General features: G+C 48.1%; 1 protein-coding gene across 5 annotated transcripts; it reads right to left on the bottom strand.

Annotated features, from left to right (window-relative positions):
• Window positions 1-305: 305 nt before the first annotated feature.
• Window positions 306-23,954, bottom strand: NKX2-2 (NK2 homeobox 2). Of its 5 annotated transcripts, none has more exons than XM_081014385.1 (4): window positions 22,784-23,145; window positions 13,151-13,857; window positions 11,574-11,882; window positions 306-587 (listed from the first exon to the last, which is right to left on the bottom strand). In XM_081014385.1, exons 2-4 carry the CDS (start codon window positions 13,476-13,478, stop codon window positions 469-471), a joined length of 756 nt encoding a protein of 251 aa, XP_080870511.1. In that variant the 5' UTR covers window positions 13,479-13,857; window positions 22,784-23,145; the 3' UTR covers window positions 306-468. The 5 variants fall into 5 exon arrangements, with proteins under 5 accessions (XP_080870511.1, XP_080870510.1, XP_080870509.1 ...); XM_081014384.1 differs by lacking the exon at window positions 306-587 and adding an exon at window positions 1,721-2,217; XM_081014383.1 differs by lacking the exon at window positions 306-587 and adding an exon at window positions 6,057-6,454.
• Window positions 23,955-24,450: the final 496 nt, after the last annotated feature.

Below are 24,450 nucleotides of genomic sequence, written 5' to 3' on the forward strand. Positions count from 1 at the left end.
CACAATAGGTTGCTGGGGTGTCACACAGTGTGTGTGTGTGCACGCGCACGCATGTGTGCGTTTGTGTGTGTGTGTGAGAGAGAGAGATAGAGAGTGAGAGTGAGTGAGAGTTAGTTTTAGTTAGTTAGTTAGTTCATGGTAGGTTGTCCTGGTATCCGGCTCAATCTCAGCTGCTGTAGAGCCTCTACTCACAACAGAATAGACCCAGGGATTGGCTAGACACCTTCATTTATTATCCCAGTAATTGAAAGAAGGCTCTCCTGTGGGAGAATCTGCAGCCAAAACCACAGATGCATGATTTCTAGAGAGCCATAAACAGGACTATATGATGTCACAACCTCTAAACATTTGTGGTAGGAAGGAGAACAATAGAAAACTTCCTCTTCCTGTCACTGCACACTCTTCTTACCTATGATGGGATAAAGTTGTCTGTGGTCTCCTCAAAGAAGCACATCATTTTGAATTGAACTATGGACTACTGTAACTTTTAAGGATTATTGCCAGCCTGATTTTCATTACTGTATCTCTTTGAATCCTGGCAAGTATTTTAATGTGAGTAAATCTTGTTTCTTGTTTCTTTAAACAGTCTGAGAGGAAAACATAAAAGGGAGATGATCCAAGTCTGCCAAAGCATCATTGGATATCATAATTCTTCCAGGTTAAACAGCCTTGTCTCTAAAAGCTTCTAAAGATAAGCTGTGCAGGGATGGGATTTTTAACTCTGCTGAAATAGGTATTTGCATTCTTACACAAGTAAGAAGATGAAGGATAATTAATAAATAACATATCCTCTCCTACTCATCTAAAACCATCCAACATCTGCAACCGGTAGGGGAGGTGAAGGTGACTTGATGGAAAGGAAGCCAGGACTCCTGTTCTGCAACATGGTGTGTAGCACTTTCTCTGCCTGCGCTCATCTATAAGCTGTGCCTGCCAAAACTCTCTTGCACAGCCATGGTGCTATAGAATAAAGTAAACAGGTCACTGAAGTCTGGAAGATACAGAACCCTTTGTCCTACTGTGCATATGGAGATTCTGCCGTCATGCAGGCCTTTGCCTCCTGAGAGAAAATGTATTGGACTGGTTAGGGGAGGGGTGTGTGTGCAGAAATAAGGTTAGCTAGAGAGCAGTACCCTGTTTCCCAAAGATGCTCCTCTTGCTGAAATTCCTTAGAAAGACCAAGGCCAGGATTCTGCAGATAATTCATTCCCTAAATAGATTACATCTGCAGGATCATGGTATGTGAACTTGGGTGGATGACTTCTCTGTTCCTGCCATCTGGGAGGAGTGTCCACAGTTCAGATGTGGAGATTTGTGCACAGAACAGTCCAATATTAAATTCTAGCTATTTTCAGTGAAAAGGATCTCAGGCAGTGAGGCTGAGAAATACCTTTTCTAGAGATGTTTGAAAGCTGAGCTAGAAGATCTGAAGCAGCATAAGGAAGCCTCATATTTAGAGGAATCAAAAAGGCTTGTAGACGAAATCATAGAATTGCAGAATCATAGAATTGTAGAGTTGGAAAGAACCCACACAGATGCCAACTCCACCTGCTGTTTATATGGGGAAATCCAGCCAGAAAGCTTTCCCTGACCATGAGAGGTGTCCTATGCTTACTCTGCATCTGTTTACCCAGCGGGGTGTTCCTGCCCCACCCCTGCCATTCAGATACAGCACAAACACTATTTCACAGTGAGCTACCTTTTGTCAATATTTTTTGTCTTCTCAGTGAGATTCTTTATTCTAAGGACCTGATTTGATGATTGCCATGTAACAATTCATTTACTAGGAATATGTGATACAGTCACATTATGCAACATTTCAAATAAACACCTCTCTGTATGACAGATGAGTTTTCAGATGAGTATCCTTAACCTTCAGTAGGACACAATTTCTGCAGAGGGAAGGAGCAAATCACAGGAATGCATTACTCACTGCTAAGGCATTGCTCTACAAGAAAAGGGCATTAGATTTTTTTACAACAATTTGTTTTGGCTTTTTTTTCTTTAAACAAAAGAAACATACAGAATTGTCAAGTATTTAGACAATAAAAGACAAAGACCACAAATTTAAAAAATCAAGTGTGTGTTCTGTGATACTGCAGGGTAGATAAATCAGATTGGGAAAGACTTTTATTGGCAGCCAATCTTTGTCACTGCTGGAGGAGGAAGCCAGAGAATGCATTTCTTCCAATACTTGGACCGTGCTCCATCTGAAAACTGGTACAGAGAGACAATGATTTGCTTATACCTGAAGCTGAATGAATAATTACAATTGCTGTTATCCCATTTAAATTTTGAAAGAAACACATCAGATTTAAATTCAAATTAAAAATATGAATGTGAAATTCTCTATTCAGAATTCAAGATTTTACCTATTGGCAGCCTGGGACTGTTTTGGTATTGGCAGGTGCTGGGTATGAATTTTCAAAAACTGAACAATGCCAACAACTGTAAAATGTTAAATACCATTGAATACTATCAATCATCTAATGCCAGACATGGAATACCATCACATATAGCAAGCAAGTTTCCTCTTGCCCCCGTCTGGGCATGTGACCCCCTCCAAATCCCAGGCACATGCAGGAACTTCTCTGACTTTCACCACAGGGATGCTTTGATCCAATTCCAGGGTCCACCAGAGTAAAGAATGACCAAGCATGTCTGAAGGAGCCTCACAAACATTTCTGGGCTAACTTTAACGCAAGAGCCTTGTGCTTTTTGACGACAGTAGACTGTTGAGCATTTGAAGTTCAGTTAGATCACTGGCCCGTCTGTTGAAATGGGTCTCAAGGTCTGAGACTTTCCAAACCCTGGCACTTGAAATCCTTTTAACCAGAGGTACCAGAAACTGAGACCTAGGCCTTCTGGATTCAAAATATTACTTGTCCCATTCCCCATGTTGAGGAAATTGGTTCTCTTCGTAGGAATGTTGACGGATGAACCGTTGGGTCACTTTGCATGCATATCTCAGTTTTTCTCCAAAGAAATTGTATCATCTCACATTTGGCTCCTCTCTGGGGAGGTTGAGCATAAGCAAAAGGCATTGACAAATCTTGCTCTCAGATGCATAGATGATAAATCCAACATTTAAGCAGCCAGTGCCTTTTCCCGCTTTGTTGAAGGGCTCTGAGGCAACTCAAGCAATCTTTGCCTACAGGAAGTCATTCAAAACCCCTGGTATACCCCTGGATAATACAACTTCATTTCACATAGGATACCAAATGGCACAAAAATCTGTCTCGGATGAGATGCTGCACTATTTTTGATGCCCTCTTCTTATCCAATAGCGCCTCTCTGTGGTTGGTTACAGTTTTGCTCCCTTTCCCCCTTTCAGATCATTTTAACAGATAAAAACAAAGCCACAGGTTCATGCATCATACTTCTTGATTCAGAACAAGAGGGGAATGACATTTTTAAAAAGAGAGAAGTTAGTGTATTCTGTTGTACAAGTGGGGTGTAAGGAGACAACCTATTCCTTTATTCCTAGACCCATGCTAAGCAGTGGTAGCACATAGAACATTCTAGGCCTTGCATGTGTATCTCAGTAACCCTTACTACAGTTTTGCAAGGTGGAGAGGCAGGCTAACATCATTATTTGAGTGTGGATCCTTATGCAATCAAAATGGGCAAAATCCCCAAGGAGATCCACAGCATCAGCATACGTAGGGAAAATTCATTGTGCAAGCTCAGTGGGCATGAAATGCTGGCAGTCAGAATGGTGGAGGAGGAGGATGGAATGGAGTATTCGAGAAAAGGGTTTATCTTGTTGGCTGGAATCCTGAACAGGATTGCTGCTACAGGGGCAACACAAAGAAAAAAGAAAAGAGAGACCAGCTTTCTATGATAATCTCTCTCTACTCAAATTAATAATTTTTGTTCTGGGGACTTCTTTGCTTTATAAATGAGAAAGGACGTTGATTTAAAGTTAGGTGGTCTTAATGAGAGATAGAAAGGCAGTTACTCTCCTAACAGTTACTCCTACTCTCCCCTGACCACTTGGGAATATATTAATCACTGTTCCGTCTATTAACCCTGAGTAATAACATCATGGAATAACTAAATCTGTTCTTGTTCATGGGGCAGTACTCAAGCATCACCCAGAAACTGACACACAGCCTCTTTGTAGTCTTCTGATTAAAAAGAGCTCACAGTTGTTCTCACAAAGAATGAGGAGATAGATCGAGGTGGTAGAATTCTGGATTGCATTATTTCAGACTACAGTTGGGGTGTGTGCATGCCATTTTTTTATTTAAAAAACCCCCAATCCTCACATTAAAAAACTCTTTGCATGCAGGAAGTTGGCACCTTAAGCCAACGGCTTTACTAAGAGAGGTTTTGTTTCATCACAGATGAGCATTGTAAAACATGACCCCCCTCCTGAAGCCTGAAGTGGTACATTCCAGAATCTCCCACCTCCTCAGTCTACTGCATCATTCCGTTTAGTGGGTAGAGTGGATGATGACTATCTGTGCTACAGAGGTACATCTGGATGTTGCCTGGCAGGGCTCAGGTGACCCCCACTGGGTGCGTCTGATTCAAACAATTATCTACATCTTCATCCAGGGCCACTGTCACCACCAAGATTCTGCTGTCCTCTCAACCTTGAGATTCATTTTATATGTACAACTCTGCAAAGTCCCCTTAGAAACCTGTGACAGTTTCTGCACACTGAAGCTCACAGGCAGAAATCTTTCAGGCGTTGACTTTATGTGCAGCCTGGATGCGAGTTCACCACCACAAGCACAAAATGCCTGGTTTGTGTGCTCTGAAGTCTGCTGGAGATGATTCACACAACCAATTGCTCCACACTTTCACAGATTCATGCTTTTGGTAAATGGATCATCCAAACAATCCTGGAGCATTATTTTCTCCCCAAAGTTGGCCTGCATTTTGAACGCGGTTCTACACAAGTAAGAACAGCATCTGAAAACCCCCGCTCATGCTGTCGATTATCACACCAGTTGTCGCTTATCACATTTTGAAGTGAAGTAAGACCCATTATCATCTAAAGAGCACCCACCTCCATAGGACAATTACGTTTAGAGACTGAAGCTGCCTGACTGCACTGCACACAACCAAAAATAAAACTGACCCTTGGCATTCAATGTGAATTCCAGCTGCCTCCTCCCCAAAGCAGGCAAGTGGTCTGGTCATTCTATGTGAATAGATAGAATTTCATCACCGAGTGACGATGTTTCGCTTTCCAGCCAAGCCACGTTCTGGCCCTGCTTTGCCAGAGGGTCAGATAATGGACAGTGAGCTCCCCTCAAGCCATGGGCGGACTATTATGCTTGCTTGTGAATTAAAGTGAAGAACGTATTTCGTTTGCTTTGTGGCGAAGGAAGTTGACAACCCCATTGCAGCGTTTTTATTTTATTTTATTCCGGAATTGCACTGAGTGAAACAAAAAAGCAGCCGCCCTCTTATTTGACAGGAGCAGATACATGGGCGTAGCCAGGAGGAGGCAGGCCTAGATTAAGCAAATAAATAAAACAATACTTAACTAACCAGTTGCATTGCAGATAACTTGGTTCTGCCTCCCCCTAAAGCCTGCCACCCCAAAAATAAATCCTGGCTACGCCCCGGAGCAGATAACAGATCAGAAAATGAAGATTATACTTTTGAGTCGCTGCAGCATTGTTAACCCAAATAAAATAGTTGGATTCAGACATAGCACGTCCCGGGCGCTTAGAAACTTCGGACACCAACTTCGGCAGTGCTGAAATAAATAAAATAACAAACTCTTTCTATCCATCCCCTGTGATCAACATTTTAAATCCTAAAAGGTACATCTATGCCGGCTCTGGATTTCCAACGGGGGTGGGGGGGTGGAGAGTCAACGGCGCAGAAATGAAGGGCTCTAGTGACCCCTTGTGGCGAAAGCGTGTCAGTAAAAGGGAGAGACTCGTCCGGAGCCTGACGCTTGTTCCTCCCCCGCTGCTCCCCCGCCTCCTCCTCGCCCGATTGTAAGCGATTAAAGCTCGCCTAGCTAGCTTTATTAATAACAGCGTTTATAATCGAAGAAGGCCTCCAAGAGGAAGAGAGGGAGGGAGGGAAGGAGAGAAATAAAGCAATAAAACTAAATTGTTTTCTTTTGATGGGGGAGATGAGGGAGAGTTTATTTGCAGATGCTGGGATAAAGCGAGTTGATTTATCGACAGAGTAAGAGTGTCGCTCTCAGGACGCCACAAGTACATATTTCCTGAAATATTGCTCAATACAATATCTAATACACACCAACACTTCACGAGTATCTGCTGCTACATCGCTCCGCGCGCGCGCTTCTTGAGCTGGGCCCCGCGCAGGAAGTTCGGGGTGGCGGGTGGAGGCTGGAGCGGGGGGGGGGTGTCGGTGAGGTCTCCAACCTGCTGCCACCAACCGAGAGTCTGCTTTCCTCCCCTCCTTTCTGCCTTCTCCTCTCCACCTCCTCCAAGTAATCGCACGGTGATCGGTGCTTCATAAATACAATTGAGAATTGTCTTTATACTTTGTAAATATTGGATTAGCTTCTCATTGACCAGGCCTCTTGAAAAGACCCTTTAAAAAAATCCCACGCCAGGTCTAAACTAAGCCTTACAGTCAATAGGTAATGAAAGTAGGTTATTTCCTGAGCTTAAAGGGGTTTTTCAGCTCATTATCAGGCTAGCTGATTCTCCCTAAATAGCTACTCCAGTGACGGGATGCGGGAGAGAAAGCGATGAGGGGGGAGGAGAGTAGAAGAAAACGGCTCAGAGAGGAGGCGGCTTAGGTAGCTGTTGGGAGCGGCTCTCCAGTGCTCAGGAACACGCGCGCGCAGAGACCTGCAGCTCCAGGAACAATCCATCAGTTTTCAAATGCACGGAACATTTTTTCATTGTCTTCTTTCTCTCCCTTCCCCCGCTGTAGTTCTTTCAAATTGCCTCCTGCTATTGTCTTCAAAAACCTATTGAGTAACAGCGACCGCTTAACCAATGAACACAAAGATTTCGCTCCGGCGTTTCTATTGAAATACCGAAAAATGTGCTTTCCTTCGAGGAGGCTGGGCTGGTGGGGCCCGATCGAGCCACGAAAACACACAGCTCCTTTTGAGGAACCGAGGAGGCGGGAAAGGGGCTTGTTTTGGTTTCGCAAACTGGCGTCCTTTGGAATGCGAGTCAATCGTTATTCTCAATATGGCATTACTTGTTATTCGGTTCCGTGGCTTTCAGTGGGAAAGTTAAGCAAGCGCTTAATCACCCCAGTTTAAGCAGTATTCGCACTCCGAGCCTAGTCAGATTTACCAGGAAACAAGGCCTGTTGGTCTCCATGGGATTTACTTCCCAATAGATATGGTTGGACTGCCACCGTCAAACGGCGTAACTATGCGTGCTGCGTCCTGGCCGTTGGTGACTCGGAAGAAACTGACTGGCTAAGGAAGAACTGCAGGTTTGGAATAAAAGCGTATCATCAGTGATTTTTGAGAATCACACCCCGGTATACTAAGGAGGAGGGTACTAAACCAGAAACGCCCTGGCTTTCCTAGATAGACAGAAAGACAGATGTTGGAATAACATAGTAAGAGGTACAAACCCAGTTGTACCGATTTTTCGCAATGGCCTGCTATATTAACCTAAGAGCTGTGATTAAAAAGGCATGACTCAAGCACAAAATTAAGCACCTTTAAATCTTATCGATTTCCAAAGGGCAGATATAAGCAAATGCTTAACTTTCCCCGTGAAATCAGTGGGACTTACAAGCGCTTAAATTTGCCTGGATGATGTCCATCAGTCGTCCTCCAGAGAACTTCCTGTGGTCATTCTAGACAGCATGGGGCTGGTTTTCGATTTCTCTGGAGGAGGGCAGAGAACCACACACATATATCAGCAGCCAGCAGCAGCCAGCAGCAACCGTATCCAGTTGTGATCTGAGGAGTCTCTGCATAACATCACATCTCCTCGTGAATGAGATTCCTTGTTTTCTCGGCCCAGCTCAGCGAGCTAAACAGCCAGCTAAACAGTTAGACAGGCAGCCAGAGGAACTACAATTAGGATGGACCGGGGGGGGGGGATAGGGAGGCATAAAACCAACGTGTTTTTTTTTTAAAAAGTAATTTTATGGGTGAGTTTTTGTTTTAACCTCTGTGTAGATACAAGAACCTAATTGTCTGTGAAACTAGAGGCATATTTTCAGTAGACTCTAGAGAAAAAAAGAGGCCATGTTTGCTTTCAAGAAGAGGGAGGGAAAGGACTCTTCTTCTTCTTCTTCGAATAGATATAGCACGGATTTTTAATTCGTCTTCCTTTCACAGACAACAATACCGGTTTTGAAAGGCGGATACAATTTGGGTTTTGTGAAGGTCCCTTTCTGCCCTCTCCCGGCCCAGCTGTCCATATGGAATACGGCATGTGCAACGTGGCTCACAATGGCACCAACTGACAGGCGGAACAAAACCCGAGGTAGTTCCCCCTGACTCGGGGATGCTCTGCTCATTCCAGATACGCCAATTGATGAATTGCATTTAAACACACGCACACACCCACACCCCGAGAAGAACAAGGGAAAGAAGAAGAGAGAGGGAAGGGAAAGCGTTCTCTCCCCCCTCTCTGTCCCTTCCGTGGCTTTCTTTTCTTTCCCCCACCCCAACTTAATATGCACGCCTCTAACATCCTCAACTCCCAGCCTCCCTTATTGTGCCGTTTTGTGATGGGTACTGTATATTGTGCAAAGATAGACTACCCCAAACTCCCGCGCCACCACCGGCGTGTGAAATGGAAGGCCACTGGGGGTTAGGGCCACACAAGACTTCGCCAGCTTGATAGACTTAGTAGAGATCGGAGAGGCAGCGGCTCCCCGCACTCCACACACGCGCGCGCGCGCGCGCGCACAAACACACCGCCCCTGCTCTGGATGGAAGGTTTGCTTTTGGAAAGAGGGGAAAAGAGAGCATTTCACTGGGACGCTGCGCTTAAATGTGAACCACGATAGATCAGTTCTAAATATTGGGTTTCTAGGAGTCCAGTCTGAAATCGGGGCTTGAAGCAGGCCTGCAGCTGGGTGCAAGCAAGTCGGACAGAAGCAGCAGGTGAGCTCCTATAAAGACCCTCCCTAGCAGGGGAAAAGGCTCCTTCCTCCCCCCACCCAGAAAAGCAAACTCAGCTTCGAGGGACAAGCTGCCAGCCCACCGGAGGCAGTTTCGACGGCCCCAATCCCAAATGGGCTGCCCCACAGAGAAGGCTGCAGCTGGTCCACGGCCGGACTGCTCTTTTGCGAGAGACTAGCAGAGAAGCCACCCCAGAAAAGGAGGCAGATTTTCTGCTTTGGCCTCAGAGTTGGCGGCGGGCCCTCGAGTGCCGCAGTCGAAGGCTGGCTCGCTCAATCCCCAGCCTCTCCGAGAGGCGAGCGAAGGCTGCAGCAGAAAGAGATCTCGGCGCCAGATAATTGTGTTTGCTTTGGATGCGGAGTTGAAACGTGGCCAGCTCTGGAGGAAGCTCCACGGGGACTGCTTTCCGTGCCCAGGGTGCCCCTTCTATGGATCCACTTGTTTGCTGAGCTTCGGAAAAGAGCTACAGTCTCCGACATGGCGCAGCATTGACATGTGAAAGTGCTTTCGACGGGCCTGATTTCAAATCGCATTCTTCGGGCAAAGCAGACAAGCGGCCCGGATAACCTGTCAGCTAACGCTTTCAGCTTGTATCAAGCACCACCCGATCCGAATTAAGTCCCCATCTCTCTTTCTTTCTTCCGGATACGAAATGGACGTGCTCGCGGTCTCCTCTTAAGAGGAAGGTCTTTGGGGGTCTTAAAACGTCTCCACCAGGCACGCTTCACCTCATTAAGCGGCTCCAAACAATTCCCACTGTCTAAAATGTCTTTCCCTGCCCAGGAGGGGAGCAGAAAAATCACACCTTAGTGAGGTTCAGATGCCCCCCAAAACAAGACCCTGAAGCAGCCCGCGGTTTCGTCTGCGTGGACGCGTGAACATTGGCCTCCCTCGCCAAAGTCGCAAAGACATGGCGAGAAGTCGCGGAAGGGAACCTCGCGGCGGGACTTCCAGTTTCGAAGTAACCAACCTCAACCCAGCTGAGAAAGTAAACGCCATTCAATTGCTATTAGAATCAAAAGCTTCTCATCTTGAAGGAGCACTCTTACATTTAAATGAGGCGGCGGGAGGATGGGGGGGGCAGAGGGGAGGCTTATTTTTCATTTCCACCCGTCACTTTATCTCCTTATTAGTATCTCAAGTAGATAAACTTGAGCAGGCAGAAGGCAAAGAGGACGAGATTATATTCAGCTTCAGATTGAAGAAAGTTTGGGCCGGGGGTGGGGAGGGAGGGAGGGAGGCCCCGTTCCTGTCTCTGTCCTCGTCCTCAAGAGTTCTAAGACTCCGAGTCCTCCTCCGGCTACGGCGCACAAGCCCTGGGCAAACTTCGCTCGCAAGGCGCTTAGGCCTCCTCCCACAGCCCCTTCCACGGATCCAAACCGGAGACCCACCCGCTTCCCTCTCTGCTGTGTCTTCCAGCAGGAGCCCCTTCCTCAGAGTTTGTTCCAGCGTTACTAACAAAAGAAAAAGAAAAACGAGAGAGGCTAACTTAATGTTTAACCACAACAAAAGCGTTCCGTTTAATGTGAATTTAAAACAAAACAAAACAAAACAAAACACAGCATTCTGATTAAAATTCTTATAAAAGTCTCAAAATCTCCTAGTTTTCTGTTCGGATTTGTACATGTATATTTCTATGGATACTTTTTCATTCCGTATGTGTGTATGCATACATATATACACGCGCGCGCGCTCTCTCCCCCCCCCCACGGGGTGGGAATTTCCTATCCAATCAGAAACAAACCAAAATAAAGGCCGGCCTGAATTTATGTCAACAATCACTAAATAGGTTTACCGTTAAATAAAATAAAAGTAGAAGTGCTAATAGTGGCCAGAATTTTATACATGACCATAAATATCTCTGCATAAATGAGAAATAACGTTCTATTTTTAAATTACTCGCTCCTTGGTTAATATACAGCTGACAACAGCTTCTACGGCACACAAACATACTTTACAAAAACCACAAAAGCGTTCAGTTTTTAATCGTTTTTTATTATTTTTTTAAAATCTGTAGTTGTAGGTAGACAGGACCACTAGCAACGGCGTATTCCCTCCCCCCCCCTTGTAAACATGGCGCACAAAACGACCAAAATAATGAAAACTGACCCCCGCCCCCAAATAAGGAAACCCCCTCCCCACCCCAGCCTCGGAATCTCAGTCTTGACCCGTCCACACGCGCGCGCGCGCGCGCGCACCCTCCTCCCCCAGCCGGACTGACTTGGAATCCTTGTCCTTGGAGTCTCTGTGTCTCTAGAGAGAGTTCACCAAGTCCATTGCTGGGCTTGTACCAAGTGGTGCGCTGAGGGGTACTGGGGGTTGCTGGCCGAGCTGTACTGGGCATTGTATTGCATGTGCTGGAGAGACTGGGCGCTGTAGGCTGAGAAGGGGATCCCCGCCTGGAAGGTGGCGGCAGCCAAGTCCTGTGCCTTGAGCGTGTGGCACGGCTTGCCGTCCCTGACTAAGACGGGCACGGCTACCCGGCGCGGGGAGGGGAGAGGAGTCACTTCCATACCTTTCTCGGCCCGGGCCCGCTTCATCTTGTAGCGGTGGTTCTGGAACCAGATCTTCACCTGCGTCGGGGTGAGGCGGATCAGGCTGGCCAGGTGCTCCCTCTCGGGCGCCGACAGGTACCGCTGCTGCCTGAAGCGCCTCTCCAGCTCGTAAGTCTGCGCCTTGGAGAAAAGCACCCGCCGTTTTCGTTTCTTGCCGGAGTCGCCGTTGCTCGAAGTTTCCTTGTCGTTGTCCGGAGACTCGTCCGCCGAAGGCTCCGGAGATTTGGACGCCGAGTCCTGTTGGGAGTTGCTGGATGCCAAGCCGTGCACTGAGGGGAAGCCACAAAAGAAGCAGATCAGAAGAAAGCCGGCCGGCCGGCCAGGCAGACAGGCGAGCAGGATCGAGCAGGATCGCAGGATCCCCCCCTTCACCCTCTTGGTGACCCGCCGGGCTCTGCTCCTTCTCAACTTCCCAACCCGGAGAAAGGAAAGTGACGGGGGTCCTCTGCAACCCCCTCGTTTTGGGACGCCCACCCTCATCCTCAATAAGAAATGAGCCTCTGGGTCTCCAAAGGGAGGTTCACCAAGACTAAACGTACAACAAATTGCAACGGGGAAACCCCAGTTGAGTTCTGCATATATGTGACAACTAAGTCCCTAACAGCCCTTTGGATCAAGTGTGTGTTGTTGGAAACATCTCTGTCTGATGCGTGTTTGTCACAGCCACACATTCTCCTTCCCCTGTGAGGTATAGGCGACTGTGCGTTTTAATCTTCTTTCCCTCTCGGAAAATTACAAACACAAATAGAAAGCATAGAGGCAAAACAAGGTGACTATATATGCCATGTTAATAAATCTGTTAGGAAACACAGTACAGAACTAGTAAGAGATAAGGATTTGTAGATATAGACAGACCATGGTCACCATAAAAATCTTGGCGCAATCCACAGCGGTCTTGGGTAGCTCCCAATCATTTTAATGCAGTCTTGCGCAGGAGAATATCCCGCTGGAGCCCCCCGCCCCCGCTTTTTACAACGTTTGGACTTTGGTCTCTTCCTTTAACAAACAAACAAAACGGACTTCTTCTTTCTGGGCTACGTGGATTGATTTTTAAAGGATAATTCAACAAGCCATTCTTTGATCCAGCACAGCCAATGGGACGGTTTACAAACGTCTAAAGCAAAGCCATCCAAAATTTCCCCACAAAGCATACTCTGTTGGTTAGAGAAGTAGAAAGAAGGATTCAGGGGAAGCGGGTGTGTGTGTGTGTGTGTGTGTGTGGAAACACGGTTGGGTGGCTGGGAGAATTTTGGAAGGCACATTTTAAAATCTTTTCAGACTGGGGTTTTATTCTTTCTCAAACAAGGATTGAAAGCCATTATTTTGACTCGGTTCAGGTAATTAAAGAACCCAGATCTCCCATTTGTTCCCGTCCTTTCCAAGAAGAAGTTAAAACACGCAAGACACACAACAGCAAAAGGAGGAATTTGGCGAGGGGAGAGGAGCGGAGGAGAAGCCGCACGGCCTCATCCGGGCTCCTGGCGAGGGCGAGAGACTCACAAAGAGAGGAGTCCCCAGTGTAAGTTTGGCTACTTACAGGAATACTGGATGCTCTCGGTGGTGGCGAGCCAACGCGTGTAGGGATTATCGGTATTGTCGTAAAAGGGATTCTTCAGAGGTAGCGTCTGAACAGAGTCCAAGGCGGTTGTCCCCAAAACCCCGGGCTTTTTGGGGGGTTCCGGCCCCTCCGCCTCTTCGTCGCCCCCTTCCGCGATGGATCCGTCTTCGTCATTGGTGTCAGGCAAGTCCAAGATGTCCTTTACAGAAAAGCCGGTCTTTGTGTTGGTCAGAGACATATTCCGGGCAAATCTGAGGCAGGAAACTTTGAAGGACCAGATTGTCAATCCTCTTGCTTCGCCAAACATACACCGGTTTGGGGGGGGGAAGGTGGGGGGGAGAGAAGAAGGAAGTGGGGGTGTTGGGTTGGAATAGAAGAGGGGACGCGGTGGCAGCGGCGGAGGAGGCGGAGGAGGGGTGGCGGTGGTGGGAGGAGGGGGGCAAAAATCAGCGGCGGTCTTTCAGCATCTAATATCTGCGCTTTTCGGGCTTGGCTGCTAAGAGCCGCGGAGCACAAGGGGGGCAACTGGCGGGGCTTCCGCAAGACTTTGTAACTCCAGGAAAAATGCCAACGTGCGTTTACTTGAGGGTCTGCTTTAAGCACAGCGCGCTGACGGTGCCTCCTCGAAAAAAACAAGCCATTGCTGAGACGGGCAGTCCATATAAGGTTGGTCTCCGCACATGAACCTGCCGAGAGGAGGGAGAGAGAGAGAGAGAGAGAGAGAGAGAGAGAGAGAAAGGGGGGGGAGAAAAATGCATTAAAAACGCAAAAGGTTGGCCACGTGTGGGCGGGTCTTAGGAGTCAAGTGGATGAAGACAGTGTTTGCAGATGTGAAATTGCGGGGTTTTTTTGGGAGGGGGGATGCGAGCCTACACCATTGGTGCTGTAGCACATGATGAGTGGTATAACGTGTCAATTAATTACAAAGATGGGGAGGGCCTTTTCTCCACAGTATTTACATACAAAGGAGCTGCAAGTAGCCAGATATTCCACATACTTGAAAGTACATTTTAACAAATTGCCTCTGGTTTTGTTTTTTTTTAACCCCCCCAACAACCATCACTACCATCTCTAACCCGATTTTGCATTCATTTCCCATTCTCGTTGCTGACATAAAGCTGCCTCTGTTTCTCTCTCTCTCTCTCTCTCTCTCTCTCTCTCTGTCTTCCTTCTTTCTTTCCAAGCAAGCTAGAAAATTGACTGTTTTACAGTGGCTTGAGCTAAATCCGCCACTTTTAGAAGAAGAAAGTGCAAAGAAAAGACAGAAATGGGGAATCTATTCAAATTAGTGGTTACCTAAACAAGATGTTGTTGGGATGGCAAGAGCCCAACTTATGTAAACCTCCTAGGTCAATATTTTGGTTGAGGCTTAAGGATGAGTGCTAGAAATTAAACAGCAAGTAATTGATTCCAGTTTGCTCCGAAATCAGCTAAACTGGCAATAAAGAGGGTAATTCAGCTCCTAGATAGAGTCGAACGATTTTTTGGTGTTTTCTTTTTTTATTTGCACATGACTAATTTATTTCACTCTTCCGTTTTCTGGAGAGATTACTTGTGCGTTTAACAAGGCATACCGCTGTAAAAGCCAGAGCTAGCCTTTTTTAAAAAAACAAAGAAACAAAAAGAAAACCAATTCTGTTTTAAACTGGAATTTTTGAGACCCCCCCCCCCCCGCTGGAACACGCATTTCAAAGGCATTCTTAAAAAAAGGGAAACCAATGAATTTTACGTCTTTTAAAATAGCACCTAAATTCTCTCATGTATGTGCCCAGAATACGATGCTACTGCTTATTCAGACAGTATTAAATAGCCTATCTTAGGGACACTGAAAGGACAATAAACCTTGTGGATGGGAAAATTCCCAGCATTTTCTGTCTTCACTTGAACCAAACTCCCCCCCCCCCCGCTGCTGACTCTCCCCTCCCCCTCCGTTCTCCCCCTCCCCCCCCACTTGGTTTGGTCCCCAGAGGTTCACGGCTCGTAGCCTTTTCTTGGGACTCTCCCCCCCTCCCCTCCTTTTAAAGAGTGAACTCTCTGTCCCTCGCTCTACGGCTGGAGGCGGAAAACAGCAGCATTGTTTATCTCCGAGGGAATCTGGGTGGGGTTGCGGGGGCGGCGGCGATGCGGACGGCAACATTTCGGGCACAGCAGAACTCGGTGGATGGGATCCTCCTGGGGTCTTCAAAGCCGGCTTGGGGGAAGGATGGTTTTCAAAAAGGGAATCAAACAGGACTGCCCCACACCCAGTAAAAACCGCTTCTCCCCAAAGCCCCCTGACACTTGCGGAGACGATCAAGATGCTATAGTTGTCAGAGTTTCTCAACCGCTTGGAACTGGGACTTGGAAACTGGGACGCGGTGGTCTGGGTGTGTTTGTGCTGGAGCGTGAGGTGGGCGATCCCCGAAGACCTTCCGAAGCAATTAATGGTGGTTTACCAGTTTATATCTCCCTGTCCCATCCCCCCCCCCCATGCCTCCCATCTAGTATGTGATGTGGATGACAATGGTTCGGTTTCGGGGTGTTTTTTTTAAAAAAAAGCTAGTCCCTGAGCGCATCCTGGGTGGTCGGACCGGGGCAAACACAAATACAAACCGATTGCTAAGCTGCGGACAATGGGCGAAATGTAGACAAATGTCCGGCTTCTGTTGGAAGCCTTTGTCCTAGACCAGGTTTTGCATTTATTTCACTGGCGAAATAATACATGATTGACGCCCTCTTTCAATGTGTTCTAACTGTTTGGAATAAATCTGAGGTTGTTCCTAGTTGTCATGGCATTCAACGTCTTTCAATGGACTATCTCTTCATTCATTTAGGAATCTTGCCACAATATTAAGGAAAGCCCCTTCATGTGGATGCGACCGAGCTCCTCTCCTTTTTTCACTCGACTAAAAAATAAAAAATACACATTTTGTATATGTGCGTGCGTGTCTCTCTCTGTGTGCGGGGGTCGATTCAAGGAAGCACTAAATTTTAAAATGATACGCATAGTTTTTTATTGCATATACTGAGAAGGGGGGAAAGCGATGAAAAGCCGGCATTTGACATGCATGCAGGAATTATTCAAGTTAATAGTAAACGTGTCTATAAAGTGACCCCCCCCATTTTAAAACACATGAGCTAACTTGAGATAATGCACTCAAGTAATTTAAGGCAGCAAGGCAATCCAGTGATTATGAAGGGAAAGATTAAGCAGCAAATGTAGTAAATACATGAATTATAAATTTTACTTGGGGAGCGGTGAGATGAGGGGAACCTTGATTGTTCTTCCGGGTTGTTATGTAATTTTTTGAGGTTTGGGCGGGCGTGAGGGCGTGGGGAGTAACCCGTCTCTTTGGCTCCAGGCCAAGGCGGCAAGACCCGCAGTTAAAGAACAAGATTTTTCAAAAATGTTAGCAGCACAGTTAACAGCAACAAACCCCACTGAGGACAAGCAAAATACAACTTCCCCTCCAGTTCCTGTTCCCTTCTCTTTAAGACAAAGGTTGTGATGGGGTGGAGAGAGGTGAGGAGGTGGAGACAGAGGAACTACTGCTGCCTTAGCTGCTCTCCTCCTCCTACTATGGGCCCTTCCTGCGGTTGGGAAATGGTTCTTTCGTCCCGTGTCGTCCTTGTTCGTGCTTGCTTTTAGGTGAGGCTGGAAGTGCCCACCTGGACCCTTGCCGTGCTTGGGCAGTGAACAAAAAAGCAGCGTGTTTTCTTTAAAACCCGGATAAAAGTCTCACTAGTTGAATTGTATCAATAAAGACCTCCCGGCAGAGTTACACTCTGGAGCACACGCTTCCCATGTGATGGGCTCGGGGCAGATTCGCTCCCTCCGGCCACCTGATAAACAAATATTTTCCTAAGGGAAAATCAGGGCTCCTGCAGAACATTAATCAGCCGCCCTTCGAACGGCGGTGACAATAGGCCATTGAGAAGCACACACACACACACACACACACACTGAGCGACACAGCTGGACTGTGACCAGCTATTCTCCTTTGTACACAAAAGACCTGCAATAAGTCATAATTTCTATTCCCATCAGCACCACTTCGCCCTCCCCGTTCCGAAATCAATCTATAGAACTTACTTACAAGTTTGCCTTACATACGAAGTTCCCACAAGAACAAAGGAATCGCTTAGTAGGAAGGAAAACCTCTCCCCCCCCCTTTTGTTAAATATTTTCACCCAAAAACTTCTCTCTTTCTCCCCTCGGTCCCACGGAAACCTTCGAGTGGAGAGGGAACGTGAGGTGGGGGCGGGGGCGACAGGCCTTGGGGACTTCGCTGGGGGGGGGGTGTTCAATGAAACACAGGGGTTTCCACTCCTATCTTTCCACTTCTATCTACTCTCTGGTAGGGATAGAGAGGAAATGCTACATTCCGGCCTAAACGGGTGAAATGCAGCCAGCGTCGCATGGAAAAATCTCTGCCCAGTCTGTCGCCGGTGGGAAAAGCCACTCGGAGAGACGGAGGCAGGCTAGGGGGGAAGCAGAGGAAAGACGTCCACGACCAGGGCGTCCCAGGTCAGGTCTGGTTGGATTTGTCCTGAGGGTGCGACAGATTTTTAGCCACTACGGTGAAAGGCCGCTAGACCTTCTGAAATAGGCCTTCATATTCCTAGAGATTATTCTTCCCTTTCAAAAGGGGGCCTCGACTTTTTCTCTGACCTCCTTTTAGTGGGCCGTAAATGGCCCTCATCAGACCCCCTGCTTGGTCGTTTCCACCAGCCAGTTGCCCAGGCCTTCCTTGGCCTTCTTCTCGTGGGCTGGTTTGTCCCACAGATTGGCGTCCCAACCAAGCTATTGGCTTGCGTTATGCAGAAGGGCATTTAGCCTGTCTGTCTGTCTGTCTGTGCTGAGAAGCGGTGCTCTTAAGCACCTGCCAGAGAAACCGATCTGGAACGTCAGAATATAGAGATTCTTCTCCAGGCTACATTCGCGTGTTTTGTTCTGTTTCCCTTCGCGGTTCCTCGTATGCGAGGTCTAATGGACTCGGCCAGGGTGGTTCAGGGTGATGATGACATTAAGCGACCTTCCTAGGAAGAACTGCATGCAATGAACCGGGGCTCTTGGGACCTGCTTGAAATGCCTCTGCAGATATTACGGAGGGCTGAAATCTGGTTGTGGCATTGTCTCCTTGTTCGCTAGTCGAGAAAACTCCTGCGGAACAGCGTGCCTCAGATGAGCGCTCACTTATTGAGCCTCCCTCAACGACAGCAATACAAATAAATCTGGCAATGGAGGTGGGGCAGACCCGCGGTTGCGGCTTCTGGAGACCCAGGGCGAATCGAGTAGCGATTCTGTCCGCCCATCAGTTTGAGAATCCTGGAAGGCTCCTCCATCCAGAGACTTCGGAACCCTAAGCCCTGGAATTAAAGGATGGAGGGGGTTATTTGAACACTTGAACAAGAGGCTGAAAAGGAGAGGTGCGTGTACACAGCGTAAGTGCTTGTACTTCAGCACAAGTGCCCTCTAGGAGCGAGGAAGTGTTTACCTGTTTACTTTTACAGGTAGCTCAAACACCAGGCAGCCGTCTGCTCACTGATTTCTGCAGAGGTCTTCACCACCCTTCGAGCTTAGAGGAAGTATTCAGCGTCCGAAAAGGGGATTTAAACAACAGCAACAACACAAGGGAGCCAACAGTTTGCAGGGCATAAGAGCAGGGAAAGAGGCCCTCTTAGCCACCACACTCATGTAAATTGCTTGTGCACTTCTAACATCGAGAGCTTACAGCTCAAGGAGGGCTTGCTGAAGGAAGCCGCACCACCGCCAGGAGAACTCAAGGTTCTTCAGCAGCGGGAGAATTACGGTGAATTCGGAGGCAGGACTCGAAGGTTTGCAATGCAGGTATTTGCTCTTAAAACCAGGAATCTGAAGACACGAAACTTATAACATACCATTCGATTTGTTAAAGTGATTGGTCCTGAAGTTTAGTCCTCAATGAACACTGCACTTTAGGATCAATTCCTAGTCAAGATTTATAGCAACAGCGACGTGATGCTGTTTGGTATATATGTCTCTGCAACGATTACAGTTGAATTCCAGCCAGGGGTCACTATGCAGTCTAATAAGCCTCACACCCTGCAGGATGTGGGGAAAAGATGCTGCAGGCAGCCAGATGCGCCCCCCAGGGCTGCCAACGTGAATAAAATATGGGGGGGATATGGGGGGGGAGGTAAGCCCCACCCCACATAATCGAGCCCATGACGCGGCAAACGTACACCATTTCAATGGCAATGTGCACCAACTTTGTGGGCCATGGTCCCCTCAAATATTTTATGGGGGGGGGGTGGACAGAAGGGACCTCAGCCGCTAGGAGTTGGCTCCTATGGCTCCGCTTGGCCTTGATGCTAAAGAGCGAAAGGCATTATCTTGGTCTCCCCTTCTTCTGCTAGTGGACAGAAGCATTCCCAGCCATTAAAAAGTTCAAGGTCTTTCTATTCATCTTGAGGCATAGGATTGTTGGGCTTGATTTGTGTGCGTTTTTCTTTGACTGGAGGAGGAAAAGGAGTTCCCTCTTTGTGGGTGCGCGCGCGAAAGACAGAGAGAAAGAGAGCGCACTGTACAGTATATAGGATTGATCTTTCACCCATCACAAAATCCCATCTCAGATAACAGCCTTCAAGTGGATTAGTTTATTGTTTGATTAGAGCAAAGGTGCAAGCAAAATGTTTTTATTCGCTCTGTGCAGACAAAAACACACCACACCTGTAAAGCTTCTTGTGAAGATTAGTTAGAGGCAGACACAAAGCCTTGGTTGTGGGAATGGCGTGTTTTATCTCAGGATAGGGTATAGTGTCAGGATAGGGTATACTTAAAATCAATAGGAAAATATACATAACAGGTAATATGTAAGTCAACCTACTTATGATTATTGTTTTCAAGTGATTCACTTCCGCAACACACCCTGAAAACAATGAAGTCGCGTAAGCCTTTGTTTTAAAAGTGTATTGTAGGGACAGGGCTGGGGGAGAGATTGATAATTAATGAGTGCCATCTTTTGAAGCTGATAATAAAGCGTCATTTGACAAATGCAAGGCACAAGAACCACCCCTAAGTAGACAACTTAAAATTGCATTTGACTGCAGACCACCCTGTCCTTTTGCTGATGTGTGCGTGTTCGAACATTTTAAAAGGGCCAGATTTATCTCTTGACGAAAAAGCATTTTTTCTGGTTTTATTTGCCGAAAAGCAATGTGCAAAAGCTACTGACGTCAGAAAAGATGACAATAGCAAAAGTAGTATACTCTAAAAGAAATATTCTGAAAGTAGAAAGCTTGGATGGAATTGTTTTGGTAGTACAGAGGAGACTCCTGGAGTGAGGAATTTCTGGTTTTGGAATAAGCCACCAATTAAGCTCGCTTAACTCCGGTTGAGAAAGTTCTGAGCTGTCAGTGGGGTGGAATTGCCTTCACCTTACTAGAAGAACAACACAAATATTTCCACAGTTCTAGGAAGGGAGGAAAAGAGCCAGTAATCGCTACACTGTCAGGATGGGTTATCCCCCGAACGCTCTGAAAAAGCAATCTGTTCCTTGTCATCCGCATAGTAGAGGAAAAAAAAGAAAAAAGAAATTGTGTTCAGGATCTCTACATCTAAATGAGCTTTTTATTATGATGGTTATTATGAATTTTTCGCCCCCTGCAGCCCTCGCTTTGATAACAAGCTTTCCCCAATTCTTTCGGAAAATCTCCCAAGGTCATAAATTGTAATAGACGTCATGGATTTTTCTTTCCTGCAGGCTAATCGGTTATTTACGGGCTGAGAGAAAGCCAGAGGGCACGTGTTAGGACTTTGATAAAGCGACTTTAATGAGGTTTTCACAGAAATACCCAAATAATCTAATATAATATAATAAATTAAGTTGTTCCACCAGCTACATAAGCAACCAAAGGAGAGTCTTGGCGTTACCATATAATTCCACGGGGGCTGTAGAAATCGGACTCGTCTTTCCGCTGTAAATATTATTTTCTGCAAAAGCTAAGTCTAGCCTCCGGGCATCCTTTCGGTTCCAGACTATTATGAGCGTTTTATTTGTAAACTAAAAGCTTCCTTCCCTCCAGCCAATCCTTCAGCTTTATTCGTTCGCGTCTCTCTAATGATTAAGCGTGCCTCAATGAGATTAAACATTGTCAGCTTGCCTTCAGAGCTGTCTCTGCACAGATCCATCCCTTTCGTTTTGATAAGAACAATTTGAATAGAAGAGATTTCTCGTTCTTTAGGCAACACAGAACTGAAAGCACTTGGCTATCAGAATTAACTTTGTATGTCCTCTACATGTAGCTCGAATGCGGGTGAGTAGGGGGACAGGGGAAGCCAGTCACTCAAAATTCACTCATATTTGAAGCGATTTTACGAGCGATATTCAATTTATACACTCTCACGAGTTCTGTTAAGGTGAGCTCAAATAGGTAGGCATATGTGAAAATAATGATCACACCAAGTACACGAGCGAAAGTTGAAAGATGGGGAACTCTTGGATTACCACATTGCAGCACCGAAATGCATCCCCCCAACGGGGGAAATGAATGAAATGAAAGGCGAGGTTTCCTTTCAAATAATAAGAAACGGGAGAAAGTCAACTAACTGCCGGAGAGGGATTTCTAGCTCCGATCCCATCCGGCTGATTCTCAACTATTTCTGATACTATGGCGAACTCTGCTGACTCCCTCGAGAAGTGTCTCTCCCCCCGCTCCTTTTTCCTAACAGTTCCTTTTTCGTTCCTAGTAAAATAATCTGCGTTAGAGAAAGGGACCGGAGCAGACCGTCTGTCCCAGCCAGGAAGGATCCCTACGCTCAGCTCCCTAAGAGAAGCCAGGCGAAACCGACCAATAGAGCTCAACGTTGCTGCATAGAGTAAACCGGCAGGGAGCTGAGGGGCGGCAGCCTTGTCAAGAAGCAGCGCGGAGGGCGCGCGCATCCGTCCGCAGGGGCGCGTGCACCCCAGGCAGGTAAACGTGGGTCTTGCTTCCCCGCGAGACTCTGCCGGAGGGGCGGAGAAAGGAGGGAGCTCTCCTCCACGCGCGCCTGCTCTCCCCTTCGCGGCCAGCCGGCTGGTAGAGAAAACTCACTCTTCTCCGAGACAGGAGCATCTCCCTTCGCGCTGCAAGCAGCCTCTTGCCCCTCCCTTCCTTCCCTTGCAGCAGCTTTGAGGCAGCACCTGATCTTCCCTTGGCCAGGTGAGGAAGCCCCAGGGAGCCAAGAGCTTCTTTCGGGCCAGGCTCTCCGTTGGCTCAGCTCCTTCAGAGGCTCCGTCCGCACCACCTGCCCGGAAGCGAGGGCATGGCCTTTGGCTCCCCCCCCCCCCACCGCCGCGTTGCCTCTCTTTCCTCCAAACCACAGCCGCCTTTACGCGACCCCTGCGACCACTTCGCTTCAAAGGGTCGCTTGACTTTTCTCCCCAGGCGACGCGCCTCCGTGGCCCCGAGGCGCGCCCAGGTCTCTTCACTTTCCGGCGCCAAAGTTGTTCGGCCAGGTAACAGACCTGCCCGCGCCCCGCTCCACAGAAAAACACCGCCCGGACCTCAGTCCTCCCCGTCCCGACTTGACTTGCTGCGTTCGGGCAGCTGTCGCGGCGCACAGGCCTCCCCTCCCCTCTCCCTTCCTTTCCAGAAAGCGGAGCGCCTCACCTGGTGGCGGGGTGTGCGCGCCTCTGCCCCGCAGTTTCCCTGCGCTGCTCGCCTGCCTGGCTGGCCAACCGGGCGCGAGAGATGGCTTGTATGTGCGGGAGAGAGGCGAGGCGGAGGTCAGGAAAGGCTCCGCCAGCCGAGGCGAGGAACTGCTGGGAGCGCGGGCTGGCTGGCGCGCGCGAGGAAGATGCAGCTGCGAGTGACTCTGTGTGTGTGTGTGTGTGTGTGTGTGTGTGTGTGTTTGTCCAAGCGGAGGCTGCTGCTGCTGGGCTTTATATAGACACCCTAGAAGCCTGGACTCCTTCCTTCCTCCCTCTGCGCTCCCTCACATTGTCTCAAATCAGCCAGCAGCTCTTGACGAGCCGGGTTAGCTGGGGGCCCCCTGCGCTCTCGCTCTCTCTCTCTCTCCTCAGCGACGCGATCTTGTTTGCTTTGCTTCCCGCTCTATGACGTGGGACAAAATATTGGCCATATGTTCATCGGTAATAAATTGGTGCGAAGCGCAAACACAACTGTTCCTGGATGGCTCTCTCTCAGCTGCCTCCGCCCCGGCTCTGCTCCTGAGCAGATGGACCTGCACGCCGCGCCGCCAGCCCTGTCCAGCCCCGCTCTCGCACTCCCTCTCCGCCGCAGCCCCTCGCTCAGATCCCGCCGGATCTGAAGGTCTAGGAACCACAACTACCGCGGGACCCTTTCAGGCTTTCTCTGCCTCCTCCCCGCTTCTCTGGCGCAACCACCCCCTAAACTTGGAGGTTTTTCAGGCTTCTCCGCTGCTCACTGCCCAAATTCCACCCCCGCCGCCTCCATTTTTAACGAGCTCACCTCCCCATAAATCGCTGGGTAGCTAAGGCGCTATAAAACCTCCAGGGGCCAGATGTGGCACGTTATTTATGTGTGAAAGCTCGTTTACATTAGATATGCTGATTCAAGCTTTGATAGCGCGCTTTGCAAGAGATTAAGACTGGTTTTCCATCGGTGGCTCCAGCTGCAGCTCCCTCCCCCCCGCCGGGGTAGTGGTGGAAAAGGAGCTGCGCGGAGAGAAGACGGGGGTGGCCTCGGTTCCACAGTGCCTAACCTCAGACAGCAGGAGTCCACACGTTCTCCCACTCGCTTGATGCTGATAGCGGAAGCCTTGAAGAGGTAATCCTGGCTACAACTCACGGTTGCGCCTTTCCTCTTTTCCTTCAGGCATTAGGTCTCACAGGACGCGTTTCATTCCGTATTTACTACCTCGAAGAGAGCAAAAGAACACTAGCACTCCACCTACAGGAACACACCTCTGTGTGCTCCGTATTAATTAACCCGGAATTACTAGTCACGTCCCTGGTTCCTTAGCGATGCAGACGCCCCTACTCCACCTCAAGCAGGCATCGGAAGGGTGAAAAATGTCCGGGGGTTTTAGTCCAAAGATCAAAGACGGGTAAACACCATCCTCATTCCATTTGATAACTGTTGCAGGCCTGGTAATAGTACATACAAAAGTGCGCGCAGGCGCGCGCACACTGTTAAGATCAGAATTGGGACCGGTAACTCACATAGGAAAGAGCTCCTGAGGTTAACGCTAAGATTGCTGGAGATGGCAACCCAATAAAAAGTCAATTCGAAGAGTTATTAGCAAAAGAGAAAATAGCAGCTGCGGCGAGGTTACATTTCGAAAACTGTGTGCA

This window comes from Podarcis pityusensis (assembly GCF_964106645.2).
Source record: "Podarcis pityusensis genome assembly, chromosome: 7".
Lineage (NCBI taxonomy): Eukaryota > Metazoa > Chordata > Lepidosauria > Squamata > Lacertidae > Podarcis > Podarcis pityusensis.

What these genes read in the sequence shown, in the direction of transcription:
- NKX2-2 (XM_081014382.1), bottom strand. Translation starts at nt 13,478, where the DNA reads ATGTTTGGCGAAGCAAGAGGATTGACAATCTGGTCCTTCAAAGTTTCC. An exon ending in CGAGAGCATCCAGTATTCCT is followed by an intron (nt 11,883 to 13,150) that starts GTAAGTAGCCAA and finishes GCTTCCCCTCAG; the next exon opens with TGCACGGCTTGGCATCCAGC.